This window comes from Phaenicophaeus curvirostris, chromosome 1 (genome assembly GCF_032191515.1).
Source record: "Phaenicophaeus curvirostris isolate KB17595 chromosome 1, BPBGC_Pcur_1.0, whole genome shotgun sequence".
Lineage (NCBI taxonomy): Eukaryota > Metazoa > Chordata > Aves > Cuculiformes > Cuculidae > Phaenicophaeus > Phaenicophaeus curvirostris.
Window position 1 is genome coordinate 86,130,874 of NC_091392.1, and position 20,617 is coordinate 86,151,490.

The 20,617-nt window shown below is 44.6% G+C and overlaps 1 protein-coding gene across 2 annotated transcripts in view; it reads left to right on the forward strand.

Moving 5' to 3' along the window:
• Positions 1 to 4,701: 4,701 nt before the first annotated feature.
• Positions 4,702 to 20,617, forward strand: part of GSK3B (glycogen synthase kinase 3 beta) — a 159,482-nt gene continuing 143,566 nt past the window's right edge. Inside the window, exon 1 of one of the 2 annotated variants that reach the window (XM_069867089.1) lies at positions 4,702 to 4,867. In XM_069867089.1, coding sequence (XP_069723190.1) covers positions 4,780 to 4,867 — 88 coding nt within the window. In that variant the 5' untranslated portion in view covers positions 4,702 to 4,779. The remainder of the gene's footprint in view (positions 4,868 to 20,617) is intronic. The other variant, XM_069867098.1, reaches the window with a different exon arrangement.

Consider the following 20,617-nt stretch of genomic DNA (forward strand, 5'->3'; position numbering starts at 1 on the left):
GGAGTGTGTCCAAAGAAGAGCAATGAAGCTGGTGAAGGATCAGGAGCACAAGTCTTCTGAGGAGCAGCTGAGGGATCTGGGGTTGCTTAGCCTGGAGAAAAGAAGGCTGAGGGGAGATTTATAGCTCTTTACCACTACCTAAAAGGGGCTGTGATGAGGCGGGTGCTGCTCTCTTCTCCCAAGTAACAGGTGATAGGACAAGAGGAAACGGCCTCAAGTTGTGCGAGGGGAGATTTAGATTGGATATTAGAAAAAATGTCTTTACTGAAAGAATGGTTAAGCACTGGCACAGGCTACCCAGGGGAGTGGTGGAGTCTCCACCCCTGGAGGTGTTCAAAAGAGACACAGATGTGGCGCTTCGTGACATGGTTTAGTAGGTATGGTGGTGTTGGCCTGACGGTTGGACTGGATGATCTTAGATGCCTTTTCCAACCTAAATGGTTCTATGACTTCCACGATCATCTAGTCCATCCCCCATAGGTGGAAAGGGTGGCAGGTTCACCTACAGCAAGCTACACAGGAACACGTCCAGGTGTGTTTTGAATATCTGCCGAGAAGGAGACCACACAGCCTCCCGGGACAGCTTGTTCCAGTGCTCTGTCACCCTCACAGTAAACAAATTCTTCCTCATGTTCAGGTGGAGCTTCCTGCATTTCAGTTTGTGCCCATTGCCTCTTGAACACTGCATGCGCCAGCAACATCCAGTTCAATGTCTTTGCCTTTCCCAGCTTGACAAGGCACTGAGGGCAGGCCCACAGGAACACAGTTCCTGCTGGTTTTAGGCACAAATCCTGTGTCATGGTTTTAGCTCCAGCCTGGATAAATTTCGGTAGCTAAAACTGAGCAGTTGGGCTCCCAAATCCAACATCCCCGCCCCTGCCAAAGGAAAGGAGAAAGGGAAATGAGAGGGAAAAGACTTGCAGGTTGGAAACTAAACTACAGCTTTAATGAAATTATAACAATAATAATAATAATAAAAATAATTATAAACTAATAAAATATATACGAATACATGACTTTCACCCCCACCCCTTGATCACTCTGCATCACCAAAACCACTGCAGAGCAGACACAAGGGAATGGGTCCAAGGCTAGGAGGGAGCTGAGCTCAGGAAGTGGATTCAGGAACACACAGATCTGGGATCAGGAGCAAACAGACAGACCAGGTCCTCACTGGATGTCAGCCATCGCAGAAGAGGGTGAGACCCTTGCGCATACCAATGACCTGTGTTATCACTTTGGGAGAAGAACACTCAAAAACATGCAGTGAGCTTTCAGAGAATGAAGTTACTTAGAATGCCTGAGTTGGGAGTCAGAAGTTTATACCAAAAACACTGGCAAATAAACTCTCGAAGACTTGCTTTGGAGTTTTAGAAAGCAAGCATCCTTTATCAGGACTGAGCAACATGAGAAGCAGTCTGCATCAATCATGGACGGGAGCTGAGACAGAACAGATTTCCCAATTACATGCAGGTGGATAAATTTTCCCAGAAAAAAAATATGCATATTCTATTATGTTCCAAGGTCTAACTTTAATGTTATTATGAACTTCAGAACAGCCAAATCTCTTGTTCATTTGGAGCTTTGGAGCCAGCTCTGCCTGACCTTGTGTTTGAGATAGTGAAAGACTGCAAACAGAGGGGACTGCGGAGGAGGAAGAGACACTTGTTCAGCAACAGATCACACTGAGCACAAGGCATTGTCATCTGGAAAAACACTGCTTGGAAGAAAACATGCTATCAGAGGGACATTGTCTAACTTTCAGAAAATACAATTACTTAGATGATGGGGAGGAACTTTGTAAAAAGGCTTGTAGTGATAGGACAAGGGGCAATGGCTATAAGTTGGAGAGGGGAAGATTTAGACTAGACACAAGGAAGAATTTCTTCACCATGGGACTGGTGAGGCACTGGCACAGGTTGCCCAGGGAAATTGTGGCTGCCCCATCCCTGGAGGTGTTCAAGGCCGGGTTGGATGGGGCTTTGAGCAACCTGATCCAGTGGGAGGTATCCCTGCCCATGTCAGGGGGGATTGGAACTGGATGATCTTTAAGGTGCCTTCCAACCCAAACTATTCTGTGATTCAGTGATTCCACGAAACTTAACGCTGCTTTAGCTTAAATAAAAAATATTCCTCTTTTTGTAATAGTAACCACTTCTTGTCTCAAACCGACTCTAGTTCAGCTCAAAACACAACACCCTGTGGCTGAGACCCCACTCCTGGAGGGATATAAAAGGCAAGTCGATGAAATACTTAGGGATCTGGTTTCATAGCAGACAAGTACAGTTGGAATTGATGATCTCCAAGGTCTTTTCCAACCTGGCAAGTCTATTTCGGGGCACTCAGGCAGAGAAGGACTGGTGGATGCTGGTTGATGAGAAGCTTGACATGAGCTGGTAATGTGTGCTTGCAGCACAGGAGGCCAGCCGTATTCTGGGATGCATCAAAAGAAGCGTGGCCAGCAGGGAGAGGGAGGGGATTCTACCCCTTTATTCCTATCTTGTGGGACTTCATCTGGAGTACTGTGTCCAGCTCTGGAATCCTCAACATAAGAAGGATATGGAGCTGTTGGAACGGGTCCAGAGGAGGGCTACAAAGATGATCAGAGGGCTGGAGCACCTTCCACTGAGGACAGGCTGAGAGAGTTGGGCTTGTTCAGCCTAAAGAGAAGGTTCCGCAGCGATCTTACAGTGACCTTCCAGTACCTGAAGAGGCTACAAGAAACCTGGGGAGGGATTGTTCACAAAGGCTTGTAGTGATAGGACTGGGGGCAATGAGTATAAACTGGAAGGGGGCAGATTTGGACAAGACATAAGGAGGAACTTCTTCACTGTGAGGGTGGTGAGGCACTGGAAGTGGATGCCCAGGGAAGCTGTGGCTGCCCCATCTCTGGAGGTATTCAAGGCCAGGCTGGATGGGCCCTTGGGCAGCCTGATTCCGTGGGAGGTGTCCCTGCCCGTGGCGGGGTCTGGAACTCTACGTTCTTTAAGGTCCCTTCCAGCCCAAACCACTCTCTGCCTCTAGGCCGGGGGCGGTGCCGGGTCCCCCCGGGGGCGGGGGAGGCGCCGCGCGCCCCACGAGGTCACAAGGGCGAAGGGCCCCGCCCCGGGATGGGGGGGGGCGGGGGGTGAAGAGGACGGCGCGGATTGGCCCGCGGCGCGGGGCTGGCGCGCGGGCTCCGGGCCGCCTCACGGCCGCCAGCCAATCGCGGCCCCTCCCTTCCCCCCCCCGGCTCCCAGCGGCAGCCAATGGCAGCGCGGAGCCCGCCGCCCATTGGCTCCGGCCCTTCGGCTCTCTTCGGGTTGGCTCGGCCGTAGCCGGAAGAGAGGGGGGGGCTCCTTCCCATTGGCTCCCCCGCCGCGCTGCTAGGGCGGCGGCGGCGCCTTCCGATTGGGCCCCGGGTGGGGCTTCGGGAAGACTCGGCCGCGCCCGCCATTGGCTACGACCGCTTACGGGCGTTTCCGTACCGCCTCCGCCATTGGTCCCGAGGACACTCGGGTGTTTCCGTGCGGCCTCGGGCTGGGCCCGGGGTGGGGGTTGGCGAGTGCGCCGTTCGCTTCGGCTGGGTATTCACAGAGGGCGGTTAGGGCCGTTGCGCAGCGCAGGGCGGCGGCGCGCATAAGCGGCTGCGCGGCTTTGGCGCACGCAGAGCGCGCAGCGGCAGGAGCCCGGCACGCAGCGGAGGCGGCAGCGGGGACAAAGGGACCGCTCGGCAGGAACGGGGAGGGGGGCCCGGCGGGGACGCAGCCGGCGCCGGGAGCGAGCCGGCCAGGAGGCTTCAGCCCGACGGGCGAGTCCCACGTGCCTCGGACTCGCCGGGAAGCCGCAGCGGCGGCGGCAGCAAAACCAGCAGCAGCAGCAGCGACGACCGCCGCCGCCAGCGCTCTGAAAGCCGGCTTGAGGAGGAGGAGCCGCCGCCGCCATGGCCTGCGCCGCCGGCCGCCGCCCGCAGTGCAGCCCCGCCAGCCTGAGCCGCCGCCAGCTGCCCGCGCGGGCGCAATGAGGAGCCGCGCCGGAGCCGCCGCCTCAGCGCCGCCATAAAGAACGACGAGAAGCCTTGAGGAGAGGCCGCCCGGGCCGCTTCACCTCCTTCCACCGCCTCCCGCTGCGGATCCCGCCGCCCGCTGCCGGATCCCCTTGCGCTCGGCCGCCTCTGCTCGGCGGAGCCCCCGAGATCCCTCCGCGGGGGAAGGGAGGAGAGAGAGAGGGGGGGGTGGGAAAAAAAAAGAAAAAAAAATAGTCCGCCTGCCCGCCGCCTCCCTGAGCGGCGAGGAAGAGGGGGGGAGAGGTAGATAGAGGGGAGAAGGGGAGGAAGAATAAGAAGAGGAGATAAAAGGAGGGGGAAGAAAAGAGCCAGGCGGGGTCGGAGGGGCCGTGCCGAGCGCCTCCGCCCCATGTGACTGCGCGCGCGGGGGGGGGGGCACGGGGCTCGCACCCCGCCGGGAGCGGGGGGGGGGGCAGCGGGGCGGGAGCGGCGCTCGGACCCACCGGGAAGGGAGCGGGGATGCCACTGTGAACCGGGGCACCGAGAAGAGGCGGCCCGAGAGAGCAGAGAGAGAGAAAGGGGGCTTCCCCGGGGCGGGGGGGTCCCGGCGTTCCATGTGGCGCCGTTCCTCCCGCTGAGCCAGCCAGGAGGGAGCCGGGGGGGGGGTGGGAAAGGCAGGGAGAGCAGAGGAGGGGGGGGGGGAAAGGAAGGGGAAAAAAAGGAAAAAAAAAAAAAAAAAAGGTTGATCGGAGTTGAGGGGGCGTGGGGGCAGGAGCAAAAAGGAGGCAGAGACCATGTCCGGGCGGCCCAGGACCACCTCCTTCGCGGAGAGCTGCAAGCCCGTGCAGCAGCCCTCGGCCTTCGGCAGCATGAAAGTGAGCCGTGAGTATCCCTGCCGGCCTCCGCGGGGTGGGGAGGGCCGGGGGGGGGCGGCTGGCTCTCAGTCTGGCCTTGCCGGGGCTTCTCCTCCTTCCCTTCGCCCCGGCGAGGCAGATCCTTTTACCTTCACCCCCCCCCTTAACCTTGAATAGGCGCACGCTGCCGCCTGGGCTTGGGGCCTGTTGGACAAAAAATGCTGGTGGGTTTGTCCTCAGCCCTCTGATCGCTGCCAGGCCTCTCTGCTAATCGCCCCCCTCCTTTATTTTTTTGTTATTTTTTTCCTGTTTTTTTTTTCCTTTTTCTTTTTTTTTTTTTTAATTTTCTCACTCCTTCTCTTTATGAAACGCACTGAGAGCTCCATATTTCCTTCTTTCCCCCCTCGAAAGGTGGGAACACAGGTACAGCCGTGACATTCACATTCCTTGTGTGTTTTTTAAGCACGTCTGGCTCTGTAGGAGAGAGAGCGGCCTGTATTTCCTTTTTATTTCCCCTCTCGAAAGGTGGAAACGCAGCTCGGGCTGCGTTTTTTAAGCGCTTCTGGCTCTGAAGGAGAGAGAGAGCGTGCAAGCTTGGAAGGGTTTTTTTTCTGTGCACCCGTAGGTCGGGCGTGAGCACCTTAATTTAGTCCAGCCCATTAAAAAAAAAAAAAAAAGGAGGGGGAAGGAGGCTTACAAAAGGTGTCTGTCTAATATCCTCCAGGCTCTGGTAAAATGCTCAATAGCAGGCAGAAGAAAATGGTCATTTTGACATGTGAGCCTATGGAGTAGTTCTGTCGAGCTTGCTGTGCTTTTTCCAGTTTTCCGATCAGAGGAATATTTTTTCGAATGAGGCCTGTGATTTGTTCTGCACAGGCGTGTTGGAAATTGTGTTTAATATGTGCCCATCCTTTGGATTTTAGCTTGTGGGATTAGCAGGTTTATGTGAATAAAAAATATGTATTAAATCTGAACAAATGTACAGTGTGAATGGAAAAAGGCCCAGTTCTGAGTTGCTGAAGATTTGCTATAGGCTTACAATAGGGAATTTATTAACTCCTAATTTTAATATATTAACTACTAAATTGTTCTTCCAGATTCATGTTAGTAGCATAATTTTAAGAGATATTTTTCTTACAGAAATGCAGAGTGGTATCTTTATAGGATGAGGAATGCTTGATATGCTTTACCGTTCAATTGATCTCTTTGATACTTGCGTGCAGCCACACCTGACATGGCTCTCTGTGTGCATGCGTGCATCTGTATCGCATCGTTTTATGCTTTTCGTGCCAAAGCACTGTAAGATTGTGAGCTTTTTGGCAGATAAGAAATGCTGACTGTTTCCTGCACCGAAATATCTTCCACTGCGGGTGAAGCCTTGGAGAGAGCATTTGGTGTGGGGTCTAGTCTCCCTTCTATCTGTATGACTGCTGTGCCTGCAGCACTTCAGAAAACATGGGTGCAGTTAACCCATATTAGCAGCATAAAAGCATGTGTTTGCATCAGCATTTATTAAGGATTCTCAGTTTGTATGGGTAAGACCTGTGGGTGACTCCATTTTAATTTATTGGTTTACTTTATGCGTGTGGAATAGGAGGCAGGTCTCGTTGATTAGTATTTCTGCAGGTGGCTGTCTAAACCAAGTAAGACCTAGACCTTTAGCTGCTCAGCAGCTAAATTTGTCTTATTCAAGCTCTGCAGCTTGATTCTTGAAAGGTCATTGATGCTCCTTTCCCGTTTATTTGAGGTCAAAGACGAGACAGATGCTTGCCTGTGAAGAGGGTGCTAACTGATGCAGACTAACAAGTTTGCAAATACGATTCAATCCCAAGTGTATTACACGGAGGGAGAAACAAAGGCCGTAGCATAAAGCACACGCACTTGTGATAACCCCCACAGTCGCTCTAGTCATGTGCTCCTGGTCCTTCTGCTGTCTGGAAAAAAATGTCAGAACAAAGCAAGAGAGCCACATACAAGGACTCTGTGGGGAAATCCAGCTTATATTTTTGATTAATCCCTCCATGTAAGACAGTCCAGGAAGTTAACTTTTTTTTTTCTTTGCTTTGTAAGGGAGATGCATTCCTAAATGTCAAAAAGGGTTATATTTTTTTGGTTCTCATCAGTTGTGGTAGCATCTTGTGGCATGATGTAGCAAGTTATCTGTTACCAGTGTTGAGTGCCTGGTGGAAAAAAACAATTACTTGTGTGGTGAACAGAGATTGCTTGGCTCTTTCATTTTGCTGTTTATCGACTTAGTTACATTCTGAGCCGTCTCAAATGAAAGCTGGGACAAGAGAGTCCTTGTGAGGCAGGTGAAAATTGATGGATCAGTATCTTCTGAGTCTCTCGGACTTCATTAGAACCTCTGTCTGGGTTCAGGTCTCTTCCAAGTCATCAGGGAGCAAAACTACTCATGTGATGTCAACCTCCTTGCTTTTATTTGTAAGCCCAGAGTAGTGGTGAAATTAAATGATGAAGTCACTCTTAACTCTCGTGTTTCAGCAGCTACTGCTGAAACACTACTGCTCCTGGCTGAGCGCTGCAGCAGTTATTTAGGAAGGACAGATGAGGAAAGGATTGATAAAGTAATGGAGGAGGGCTCACGGATCCTTGTGTTACCTGGGAGAAGTACTAAAAGCATATGGCGATTGCTCTTCTCTCCGGGCTATACTGGGGAGAAAGAACAAGCAAGCATTTTTTATCTCTTGTCTAATAAATTACACAGACTTAATTTATTAAGATTTTGTTCTCAGGAGATGGTAAGAAAGCCTAAGCCTTGAATGAAAGGATAGGAGATTACCAACACCTTCTCTGGCTCTTGGGAAAGGTGGCGGGTCATGTTTGCTGCTTTCATTGATCTGTAATAGACATTACAAGGGTTTTTAACATCTCTTTGCAGGAGTAGGAAACCTGTGGCCTTGTATCTCTTTCAAGCTATACTAGCATGAAGAGCGCCTTCTGAAATCTGTGTTTCTTACCCCTCTATATTTTGGTGATCTTGAAAACAAACCACCATTCTTTCCACCACACAAACCCACCATTCTTTCCACCCTACCATATGGATTGCTACATTGAAGTCATTCTTGGATAGGTTATTCTTTGTGCTGGTCTGTAGGCTTTCCCTGCACCACAAAAAAAGTGTGTGTGCTCCTTGTGTTGAGCCTGCCACTCAACAGGAAGGAGAGCTGAGCCTCCAGTTTTCCACTTGCTGATACTATCAACCTGCTGGTTATAGTAAAAGAGAAGAGGTATGAGCTTGAAGCTTTCTTTTGTTCTTCACCTAGTTGTTCTTGCATTGCTTCCAGATGTACATTGTTTCCCAAAGGAGACAAAAATAATCCTGAAATATAAAGGGTAGTCATGCAACACATGACCAAAAATATCTGTATAAAAATAGAAGTCTCAAAGTTTGCAGTTTGAGTGTTTTCATCTAATGACTGTGGAATTGATTTTATTATTTTTTTTCCCCTTCCCCGAGCTTCTGGAAAATAAGTGTTTCGGGTAACACCAAGTCCTTGTAGGCAGCAGTACTTAATATAAGCGTAGCCAAATATCTGCAGTAAATAACGTCATGGCTGAGGCTTGCCTTGAAGAGTTTTTTGTTGCATGTGTGAATGTCGTGGTTCTGTAATTGGTTATGCAGGATTTGTTAACTTGGGAGGGTGGGGAAGGCAAATTTACTTGCTTTAGCTAATTCCAAGGTTGTACAGATACTCTTGGTGCAAAATCTAAAGGACAATCTTGTATTAATTCATTTTGGACTCTCTGGAAGAATGTTATAGTGGTGCCAGAGTTGTTTTTTGTTGAAGTTTTCTTTTCTTTGTTGATTTAATTTTTTTTTTTCTTTTGTCTTGTACACTCTCCTGAAAGCACAATAGCTTGGTAACCCTATACCGCAGTGTGCTGTTCTTGCATGGTACTGCTACTGGCATGTCAGCTTGATTCCTCTTTCATTTGTATAACGACTCTTTAAGAAGTGGTTCATGAAGGAATAAAATGTGGGAGTTTGCTCTGCTCAAAGCTGCTCCAGAAGCCAGGACATAAAAGTGACTTCTTTTAGGTAGCAGGTGGCATCTTGGTGACAGTTTAACTTAATACTGTGTCATGTCCAGGTGGGTGTGTACACAGAGCCTTGGAAAAAGAGCACCCTGGGCAACTTCAGCAGGAAGGAATGAGCGAGGCCGTTGAGCCTGGCAAAAAGATTGAGATAACACCACTTTCTGTTTCTCAACCCAGTTAGGGTAGGGCCCTCTCTATTGCTTTGATAGCAGTTTCTGCCTAATTGGTTTCTGAAACTGGAAGCCGCCCATCCTGCTCTCCTTGCTGGAGAGAGGAAGATCACTCCCTTCCAGGAGCCTGCTGAGCACTATGTGTCTGGCCGTTGCTGATTCCAGCCCTGTCCAGCTTTCTTACTGCTGCTGGGTGAATGGTTTTCCTCGTGCCTAAACTTGACAAAAAATGTTACGAATGGGGCCAGCTAGTGACCATGTGCGCTACAGCAAAAAGTGTCTCATGCTGTAGTGCCCCAAAGTCTGAAAAGGAAGAAAACAGCCATCTGCTGTCCTCAATTCTGACTGCCAAATGATTTTCTCTTTATTCATGTTGTTAGGCATAGTTGAGCAGAAAAATAACTAATAAAAAAGTGAGGCCTGCCAATGGACCTGTCAAATGATAATTTGATTAATTATTCTGCTGTGTCCCTCATGTCTTATTTCTGTGAGTTGGTAGTTTGGTTGTTTGTTTTCTTTTAAGGTGTATTGGCGTTTATCCTGACCCTTTTCTGTTTGTTCCATTGCTGTTAAGTACTTTTCCTCTTCCCTACACTGCTTCCCAGAGGTGATCCCCTCTTGTATTATTGCTCAATTCACCTTTTGCGTTTCTTAGCAGTACTTTAACTGCCTTGTTCACCTGTTTACACAGCTGTGGAACCCCATACGGCTTATGGAATATGTGCCATCCTGGCTCTGGGAGTCATTACATGGCTTCATCCCGTCGTTCCCCTTGATAGGGCTTTACAGATACCACAAAGCAGTGGTGGTTTATGTACTTTGATCTTTTTCTTGGAGGATAAGAGAAGCATTTTATTGGTATCCATTGCTGAAGACCACCCCATAGGTTGAAGAGTTTGCCTTTGCTGCCCTGAGAGTTCTTTAATTTTGATGTATTCTCTCTAAGTGCTATAACATGGAATATAAAGGATTTTCAAGTATTGATGTTGAGTTTACTTACTGCAGGTCTTCATAATGCTAGAAATCTGTGGGCTCTTGGCTATCGCTGTTCCATTACGTTATGCTCTTACTTGAACTGGATGGATGAGTGAGATGAAGATGGCCCTGAAAGCCTGTGGGGAAGAGGAGTCTATGTCTGCAAAAAACCCTGCAGTTAAAGCTTTGTGCTGTGACCAGCTCTAGCATGTTCTGAAATGAGTTATTGCCAAATCCCTTAGTTATTTGACCACAGTAGCCAGTAACATGCAAGGTAGTTGGAGAACACTTGCAACCTCTTGGTTTGAGCTGTTGGGGTCTCTGTTTTGGTGACTTGATGAGTCCCATTTTGAATTGGAAGGTCTGCTACCTTTGAATTTCCATAAATTTCTATAGACCTAAGACATGGACACTTTTCTGGAGTTCTTTCCCTTTTGTTTTTGTTGAAAAAAGTTTAACTTTACTCTGAGGACTTTTAGTCACCCATAGCTAGTGTGGGAAGTGCTAAAGTGGCTGTCTCCTGCAGAAGCTGTGTGGCTGGTGGAGTTAGTTGGCTGCTTTCTGAATTGAATGAGCATCAGCACAGTGCAGCCTTGAAAAACAGCTATGAAAAGAAGTTTATTGAAAATTTAAATGCCTCGTGGAACAGTTATAATTTTTCTTTGACCCAAGCAATATGTAATCCAAAATGTTACCTTCTTTGTAAGCTGCACAAGTAGATGCTTCTTTCTTTGTATTGAAAATAAGTGCTAATTACAGCTTTTACAATGTGACAAGGAAAGATATTCCCACAGACATAAAGGCTCAAACCCCCTCTATTTAGGTGCAAAACTAGGAACCTCCTTGGTGCTTCTTGTCTGATAGAGGTTGTTGCCAAGGTCCTGCATGCTGTCATTAGGGAAAACAAACTTAGAGAGGTGGTGGTCTATGACATTTTATGGTTTTTTAATTTATTTAAAATGTAGCCATATGTCAGGTGCCTTGCAGCAACTTAAAGTGAGAAAGACATGAGACATGGTAGCAAGATACACCTCTGTGCGACATGGTTACATCACAATCAGGCTCAGATGAGATGTTCCTGGCCAATGCTGCTGTATACTATTACAGAAGCCTGAAGTGAAGCTCTACCTGGAGCTTTTGTAAACTAGATTTGGATGACTACTGTAGATGGAAGAACTGCTTTCACCCAATCTTCATAATCCTTGCTGCCCCCAGTGGCACTAACTTACCATGCTGCAGAGAGAGGGTCAGTTGTCTAGGGGTAGTCCATGAGACAGGGCACGTTCAACGCAATCCTATATACTTTTTAACAGTCCTGCTGTGTGATGTTCTGTCTGGAGTAAGAGAGATGAGGTGATTTCAACAGAAGTCTGTTGGGGACTTTACTGAAAGCATTTCTGTATCACCCTCTGAGAACTGTCAAAAACGTGGATGCCCAGAAATCATACTGATGTGCCTCTAAAAGATATGGACAGGGATTTCTCTTGTATGATCAGTGCTATCAAAGAATCTTTTCATTAGGTGCTCTTGCACAGATGACTTGTCTGTTGTTCAGAAGGGGAAATGAAGCAAAGCAGTTCATTCTGTACTTTTATCTCTTGCAGACGGGAAGTAGATCTAAGCGTTTAAGGCAATTTGTGTTCTCACCCTAGTCTGTCTTATAATGGAAGAAATGAGAGTGGTAAGGTAGCTTGTCAGTGTCGAGCACTGTAGGCTTTTTTAAACAATAGCTGTACAACAACAGCTCCTTCAGAAGGGGTGGCACTAGTCTTTGTCAGGAGCATTGCTACTTCTCCATAGCAGTGCACCGAATATTTCCTGGCTTAGCCTTGTCAGCTGAGGGGCTGTAAACTTAGCAGCAGTACCAGTGCTTCCTGCACGTGCACTTGCCTAGTGAGTTAATATTAACTGGGTGAAAATGAGTTGCCACGTATCTTCCATGTGTTTGATTTCTTGTTGATTTGCTAGGTTTCTGCGTTAGTAACATGGAATCAATTCAGTTGAAGGAATAACGCTGTGCTGTTGTGGAGGGCCTTGGTGGCTGCCATTGGAAATGCACTTCAGCTTGCTTCTAAGCGAGGACTAACAGCTAAGAAAAATGTAGTTTCATAACTTTATTAGGTCTGAAGATGGCCAAATGTCTCTTCCTTTGTAGGTTATAATTACCAGTGTAGTTATGTTGAAAGTAGCGATTGGCTGTTATGCTGGTATTATGAGAAGGCCGAGTTGTATTATTTGGATAGCTGCTAGTATTTTTCCTTCCTTTAGGTAGCTTCTGCTGATTTTACTTCTGAATCTGGAAACCATCTCTTAAACATAATGTATCACAGGAATGTGTAGTGGTATTGTTACGTTGCTTGGTGTGTCTCTTCAGGCGGTTGGGTGGATGTGAAGAAAGCTGTTAGAAGTCCAAATGCCTGAGAGTAGATGATTGTAATAAGAGACCTGCTGTTCAGAAGAGAAAGGGAAGATGTTCCTCATTGATACCACTGGATAAGTAATGCTGTAGAGGTTGTACGGGGCTTGGGAATACTGTCCAGCTGTGCATGCATGAAGTGTTGGAGCGCAACTGCAAAAATTGCTGCAGGCCCTTGGGTCAGAGCACTTGGAGAGAAATTGGGTGTTGGCTCTGAAGTTCTACCCAGAAGGGAAGCAGCAACTGAATTTTTCCAACCGAGGCAGACTTCTTACAGCCACAACTGTAGAACGTGGTCTGTTTTGGCTTTTTTAGTAGGAATATAATTCTTGTAGACTACAAGCCCTGCAGTTCAAAGAAGTATCTTTTGCCAGGAATGCAGGCAATTGTTTAGTTTTCAGACAGGCCAAGAGTATGTTTTGCAGAAAGATAAACTAAAGTGTGGCGGTTGCTGCGAGGAAGAATTTGATTTTTTTTTTCTTGCAGTGTAGGAAGAGGAAAGATTATTTAGTTGCGGCTGATAGCACCAATCTGATTTTCTTGATTCACAGCCTGCTGCAGTTGCATAGAGCCTTCGTTATTATTTGTATCCAGTCTCATGTATTTCATTTAAGTATCTACGTAAAAAAAAGATTAACACAATAAATTGACCTGTATGAGTGGGTTTCCTTGAGGGAGGAAGGGGACATAAATTCGTCAGCCTAAACAGACAATATTTGGCTGTTGTCCAAGTAAACATGAATCATTTGGCACAGATCTGTATCCCCGTGAATGAAGTCCATAGCCATAAATGAATTTACCCACATTTGTGGGAGGTTGAGTATCAGCATCAGAAAGAATATTTTGTGTCTTGCTGAGAGAATAAAAGCGTTTTGGCAAGGTGTACATTTTGCAAGTGAATAGATGTGAGGCTTCTGGAATGTTTTTTTCTTTATATGTACAATTGCTCAATTAAAACCTAAAGAAGGAGAAAATAGTATTGTCCTTAAGAGATCTTATCTGTTCACCATTTCACTTGCATTCTTACTCATGATTGTACACACTGGCTGGGAAGCCACGGGATATGTACAGTGTAATATAGAATTAGCAGCCTTCCAGTACCTGAAGGGACTGCAGGAAAACTGGAGAGGGACTTTTTACAAGGGCGTGGAGTGATAAGACGAGGAGGAATTGCTTTAAGTTGGAAGGGGAAGATTTGGATTAGAGATTAGGAAGAAATTCTTCACGATGAGGGTGATGAGGCACTGGCACAGGTTGCCCGGGGGAGCTGTGGCTGCCCCATCCCTGGAGGTGTTCAAGGCCAGGCTGGATGGGGCCTTGGGCAGCCTGGGCTGGTGGGAGGTGTCCCTGCCCATGGCAGGGGTTGGTGCTGGCTTTAAGGTCCCTCCCAACCCAACTCAGTCTATGATTCTATGGCAGTGTAGTAGTTTTAAATTAATTTATTTTGTTCCTCAGAGAACAGAGAAGCCTTACTAACAAAACTTCAGTTTTAGAGTCTTTCAAATACACTTTCAGAAATTGTTAATTTTGGATTACATGTTTTGGTAAACACAACAGTCTGCAGAGTTGACTTGAGTCTTGGGAAATGCTTTAAAGGCCCATGGAAAGTTAGATTTTTTTTTTTTTTCCTGTTTGCCTGGTTTTGTTTTCTGGCAGGTCAAATAGTGAATGTGCTAGAGATAAAAGCATGAGGTTTATGCAGAGTGGGAGAACTTTACTATTCCAGAATATTCAGATGATACTCATCACTGGGAGGGCAGAGAGGGCTTTGATGGGAACTCTCAGGAGGGAAGGTGCTGCTGTTTTTAGATTGAGCTCAACTTTCAGCTTGCTGTTCCTTGATCAGTGTGGTAGGCATGAGTTAGTTTGGGGTTGTTTATAGGGTTTTAATATGCAGGCAACAAGGGGATGGTAGTTGAGTATGTTTTTTGGACTCTTCATGTGTCTGAGTAATAAAGTTCACCAGCAAAGTCTCTGAATGCTGTTCAGTTGGAGTTCTAGGAATGTAGTAGGCTTAATAGAAGATCTTTGTAGGGAAACGAATACTACCAAATCTGCAAGTCTCTTCTGTTTAATGATGGGCTTAAATTCAGTGGACTGAAGCTTCTCTTTGGCAGGAGTTACTGCCTTTTAGTGTCCATGGAAGCTGACAAGGGCATAACTGGGATCTGTGACAGTGAAAGAATGGTGGCTGTTTTCCCAGGTGGCACGCCTGAAATGCCTGTGGGATTTTGCAGGCAGGTATTGATATTCATGAGGCAACAAACAACATTTTCTGTGTGGTGTCAATGCTTTGGCTTTATGAAATATGTATTTTTTTATACAATACACCTGGTTATTTTTTCATTGGTAATATTTGAGCAGTTCATGAACAACCACAGATTTTTGTTATAGTGGACCAACTCTAAGAGTGGTGCAGAGGTGTTTGTGCTGTGTCCGTAATGTCATAAATACTTGCATTTCCAGCTATCTATTGAAAGCCTAATTGCCTTTCTTACCTGGTGGCATAATTACAAAGTGTAAATTTCTTCTGGAGTTAATTGGGAACATGCAGTAGCTACATATACCTTTTAATTTATTCTGACATTATGGGGGCATTGTTTCAGGTGAGGTATTTTGTCTATTTTGTGGTTGGTTGGGTTTTATTAAGGGGCAGCTGGAACTGGGAAAGGGTTCCCAGCAGCCCAGGTCAAATTCGGTAGATTCCAGATGAGAACAAATGATGATAAATTGTCCTCCAACAACGATTTTCACTGTTACTTTTTACATGTGTTTGTGGGTGTAGAGAGACATGCACATATGCATTGTCAGAAGTATGATGTGGAGCAGAGGAGATGGTATAGGCTTCTGAGATGTGGAATTTAAACCTAGACCATGTGTGAAGGCTTTGCTTTAGAGTTTCTACTTTAAAGCCTTTACAGACTGCTTTAAAGTGTTCTGCCAAATCTGGTTGACTAATTATATTTCTGCAGACCAAACTTGGGAGTTAATGTTTTGATACTTGAACAATAATTGTTTTGTCAGAAATAGCGAACCTGTTTCTCATTTGACTTCACATGATACATTCTGTGACATGGTAATGTCCTGTCCTGGTAGCATTAACATTTAATTCTGATGCTGCTAAGGGAGCTCTGAAAGGAGCTGTGTTGCAATCTAATGTGCTGTCTTCTATTGCTCTAAATGCCTTGTTTCCTTTGGTTGTGACTATCTGAGATTTCTTTCCTGTTTGTGGGTTTTGCATTTAAGTTGCCATCAAGCTTGTTTTTAAAAAACATATTGGTAAGGTAGGAGATGGGGTTTATTGAATTTGGTAAATTGTCAAGATTTTTGTGTGTATGTGGCTATAAAATTGAGCATTTTTAAAACTCTTAAGAGGTTAGTTTTGAAGTATGGACATAATCACTCTGTGACTTTACAAAAAGACTGCTATCGTATGATGACTTGAAAAGCTTTTGGTATGGGGAAGGCTTGAGGCACGCTTTGCAAGCCCTGTTTAGCGAGCTTATAACAATCTGTACTGAACACTAGGATTCAATACACATGGATTTTTCAGGATATTATTGCAAAAGCAAGAAAATCAAACACCAAAACGCCCAAATCAATTGTAACCTTACATATCTAGTAGGTGTATATCTGTCTTTTTTTAAAGGAGATTATAGTTTATCTGTCACTTTTTTTGACTAGGTGATTTAAGCATTACATTGAACCGTTCTTACTGTAGGATTGCTATGATTAATATATGGAAAAAGTATAGGGATTTGACAATGCTTTTGATATTTCAGACTAGGTTTATGCTAGTGTAGCATGTACTGTCATAGAAATGCTGCAAACCTGTAGACTTCTCCTGTTCTGAATTTTTGGATAGGTTGATTTTGCTTCTTAATGTACAAGTACCAAAGTTTATATTTACTTCCAAAGCTGCTCATGGTATTCTTGTTTAAGTATCTGAAGAGGCTGGTAACGTGTTGGTTTTAACTTGCTGATTTTGGCTGTTCACGTGTAACTGGGCAGCCTGCTGTCTTCTGTACTGTGGTGCTTTCACCTCTCTGTGTTCTTGTGTACTGCTGTGCTTTCTGTGAAGTCCCAAAGTCATGATGCACTGGGGTTTGGTGTATAGGCTCATCTGCAGGACTGCGCAGCCCTCGCCCGGTACTTTGCAGGTATGCTTTGAGTCTGTATGAATGGAATAAACAATTTTGACGGGGACTGGGTGGGGGGAAGGCTAGTAGGAGTGGCATCTCTGTGTGGTATGCTAGTAGGCCAAATAGTTTTCAGGAAAATGAGGAAGAAGCATATGAAAAATGTATTACTAGTCCGTTAAACAGTACAACTGGTGCAGGGTGTTTATGCAATAAGGAGACCAAAACATCTGCACTGAAGACGAGACTTTCTAAAAGACTGCTGTGCATAGGGTACTACAGTTTTGCTTTGAGACTATAGATGCAATTTTTTACGACTGTAGTATATTTGAAAGACCTTTCAAAGACCTTTATTTCTAAGTACAGCAGAGAACAAAGGCAAGAATTTCTAAAAATTCTTACAACGTCCAGGATTTTGTCAGGAAAAGCAGTTAATAAAGGGGTGGGGAATTGATGAAGAGGAATAATGAGCTTTCATCTGACATTGAAGAGAAGTAACTGAACTCCTGCAGATTTGTTTGTCGAAATCCCTTGAATTGCTCTGGGCATCTCTTGTGCTGTTTTACTTTGATTTCTCATTCTGTCTGTATTGATATGAAAGCCATTCATACTTAAAAAAACTGTGCAGTGTGTCAGGTAGTGATTATTTGACCATTGTTGTTTCTTACCACTTCTTACCCTACAGTATGGAATTATTTTGTGTATGGAATTATTCTGCGGATGGAATCAGCTCTGCTGTCACTTATTATGAGTTTGTATGCTTGCATGGAAAATAAGTCATTAAACATTAAATATACAACTACCTCATAGTACCCTTCCCCCATTTTTTAATGAGAATACAAAGAGCTAATGCAACAATGTTGGCATTCCACCAGATTTGGGAATTATATATGAAATATTCTCCTTTGTAAAATGTACCTCTTTGAATGTTCTGAGATATACATAATATAGTGCATAACTCTTCAAATAATGTGAAAAATGGAGCTGAACTGTAGTGATGTATTGGAATTTGGGCAATCTGACTTGAAACTTGGTGTAGCTACTGAAAGTTCAAGAGTGTGCTTTCTTCTGTAGAACACAGGAAGGTAGGCTGGTGCAGTTATGAATCACTTTTACTTCTTGGTGAAATATTAAGAAAAAAATAAATTCCTTTGTGCTACCAGAAGAGAAGTAGCTGAAATCCTTTAGAAGTTGTTTGAAACTGCTCTTTTGAAAAATAGGGCACTCTTCAGATTCTTACCAAGTGGCCCACCTTATGGCTGTTCTTTGAAGAAAAGGGTGCGTAGACCACCTAACTGAAACCTCTTAAAACTATATCTGCCATGGAAAGTGCTGGTAAATGGACTCAGCTGTGTGGTGTGAAAGTGCTTGTTGAAAAACACATATTCCACTAAAAACTTTAAATAAGTACAGGAATTTTTTTTGAATACTGTTGTTTTTTCCTCCAGTGACTCAGTCATAGCATAATTTTAATTTTTGTGTCTTTATGCAGCTGAGAGCTCTTTGTTCTCATAAACTAATGTTAGACATGGCCAGCAAGATGCAGTGCGGGAGTACAATTTAATTTCTTGTTAGTAAATCTACTGAATGTGGTTAAAATATAAACATGCGCCATATATATATATAATTTAAGGCATATATCTGTATGCATACCTCCTGTTAATTACTGTGATGTTATTCTTTGGGTGTTTGTTTATGGCTGCTCTTGAAGACAGGAGAGTGGATTAGGCAATGTCTTGATCTGACCTGGTATGTCTGTCCTTGCAAATGAAATGTCTTTATATTGTCTGTGCTCACTTCCACACTGTTAACTGTTTTACATCCCCTGGCAGAAATTTAGGCTTTTCTTTCTCTGAGAAAGGTCTGCAACTATTATAAAAGAAATGTTCCTTTGAAGTTAGTCAGGAGTTGTGGTCAGATTAGGAGGATGGGTCAAGGAAGTTTTGCAGGGTTTTCTTGGATGTAGTAGTAAGTTTTTTGCATGTGACCCGAGTAAACTTTCTAGAATTGAGATTTACATTCCCTTTAAAGGTCCTCCAAGGACTGAAGAACATGTGTTCAAAATGATCTTTGCAAAGCAGTGATACTGAAGTAGGATGAAATTTAGGCAGTGCAGATGTAGATAGTCTCTTACTCTTCAGTAAGAGTTGGCTGTGCAAATAACAAGGTAGAGGGTAACTGCAAAGGCAGGAGATCTGCAGAAAAGGATCTGGAATTAGCTGTTTGCACAGTGGCCATGAAGCAACTGATGTTGCAGAACTGGTTAATGGTTTAATGAATGTATTGACAGGAATATTGTGTAAAACCCACGATATTAGCTTTCTCACCTCTTGGCATGTTAATAAGCCTAAGTTGAAGTGCAGCATCTAGTTTTGGTATTACGTTAGGAGAAGAGTTGCAGGCAAAGGGGAATGGTCAGAGATCTAGAAAATGGGCTCCAAGGGAAAGCTGAAAGTGCTTTGGATGATTTCTTCTGCTGATGTTCTCAAATATGTTAAAGATAGCTGGAATGAAAAGACTAATCTGTTATCTTCTGCACTGGAGATGTAATTTTTTGTGGGCTTAAACTGCAGCAAACGTGCTTTAAAGTTAGTTGAGTCGACTTTTAAGAGCAAGAGAGCACTGGAATAGATTAGGAATGCTGTCAGGTTCCTGGCAGTGGATGTTTTAAGAATGAAGATGTTTGCCAGGTAATTTATGTGTAGAAATTTGGAGAGGTTTTAATTAAGACAGCCTGTGGTCCCTTATGGTCTTATTTTCTGTCATTCTGGTTATTTCTGCACAGTCTTGGGATGAATTTCAGTTATAGCACAGTTCTCCCCTTGGGATGAAGTAGCCTCGTGCTCCTGGCAGCTGGCTGGCATTGTATGTGAAGCTGAGGATCTGTGAAACTGGCCACAGCTTTAACACTTAAAGACTAGATAGGTTATCTTGGAGAGGTTAACTTCAGTCTGGGAATTTAGCATATGCAGTGGTTTGTCCTAGCCTTGACATTTAGCTCTACTTTGGAAAGAACTCCCTTAGTCTTAGAGTTGAGGTGAAAGGACTGTATTTTGAAAAGCTTAGTATGTTTGGGGAGTCTGTATTTTTAGTCAGAGTTTTAAATCAGCTCTGAATTTTGTTTTGTTTTGCCATAAGCGTTCAAATGAAAGCTTGCTCTGATTTGGTGCTGTACTGCAGCTGAGAACCACAGACTTTCTGTGGGGGATGTCTGGAGCTTGCTTTGTGTGGGTCCTGAGGAAAAACAAAGCTTTCCTTTGATTTTTTGGTCCTTTCGTTCTTACTTCAGCACAAGAGTTTAGTGCAGGTGAAGAACTGCTCAGAGCTTCAGGCCTAGACCAGCACCATGTTGCAGTAGCTGTGTAAGTACCAAGCTTATGATGGGAGATGTCTGTGCAAAAGAACTTACACCAAGAAAATTATTTTGTAGCAGAATGCCAGTGCATGAGGAATATTAATCTCTTAATAGACAACTGTCTGATGACAGTCACTTTATTTTTGGTTTAACAAATGGGCAAATGTCAGGAGATGGTATGTAGAAACCAGATGTTACATAGAGCGTTAAACAAGAAAATAAATTCTTGGAGCTGGCACATCTGTGGATTGTAGTTAGATATTTTTATTTTATTAGCACTCTGATTCAAATGTCTAAGATTTGATGTGAACCTTGCAAATGAAAGTGTGCCTTTTGTCACTTCTAGTCTCTAGATTGTTTAGGGATTTTAATTGACTTACATCTAGCTTTCTGACATACAAGTAAGAGGGATGCATGAAACCGTTAAACCTGGACTTCTTACGTGAGACACTATAAAGATACTTTAGACCAAAAATGATTCTCTATACAGATGTGCTGTTTCCCATTTGGTGTGGAAACTTTGACTAGAACTAAACACATGCTTCTTTAACTGTGACTCTCAAAACTACAGTCTTTTTTAACGTACGTATGAGGTTACTGTGGAAGGCTGGAATCCTGAACTACTGTTAATATAACTTCTTTTAAAATGATAATCTGGTTTTAT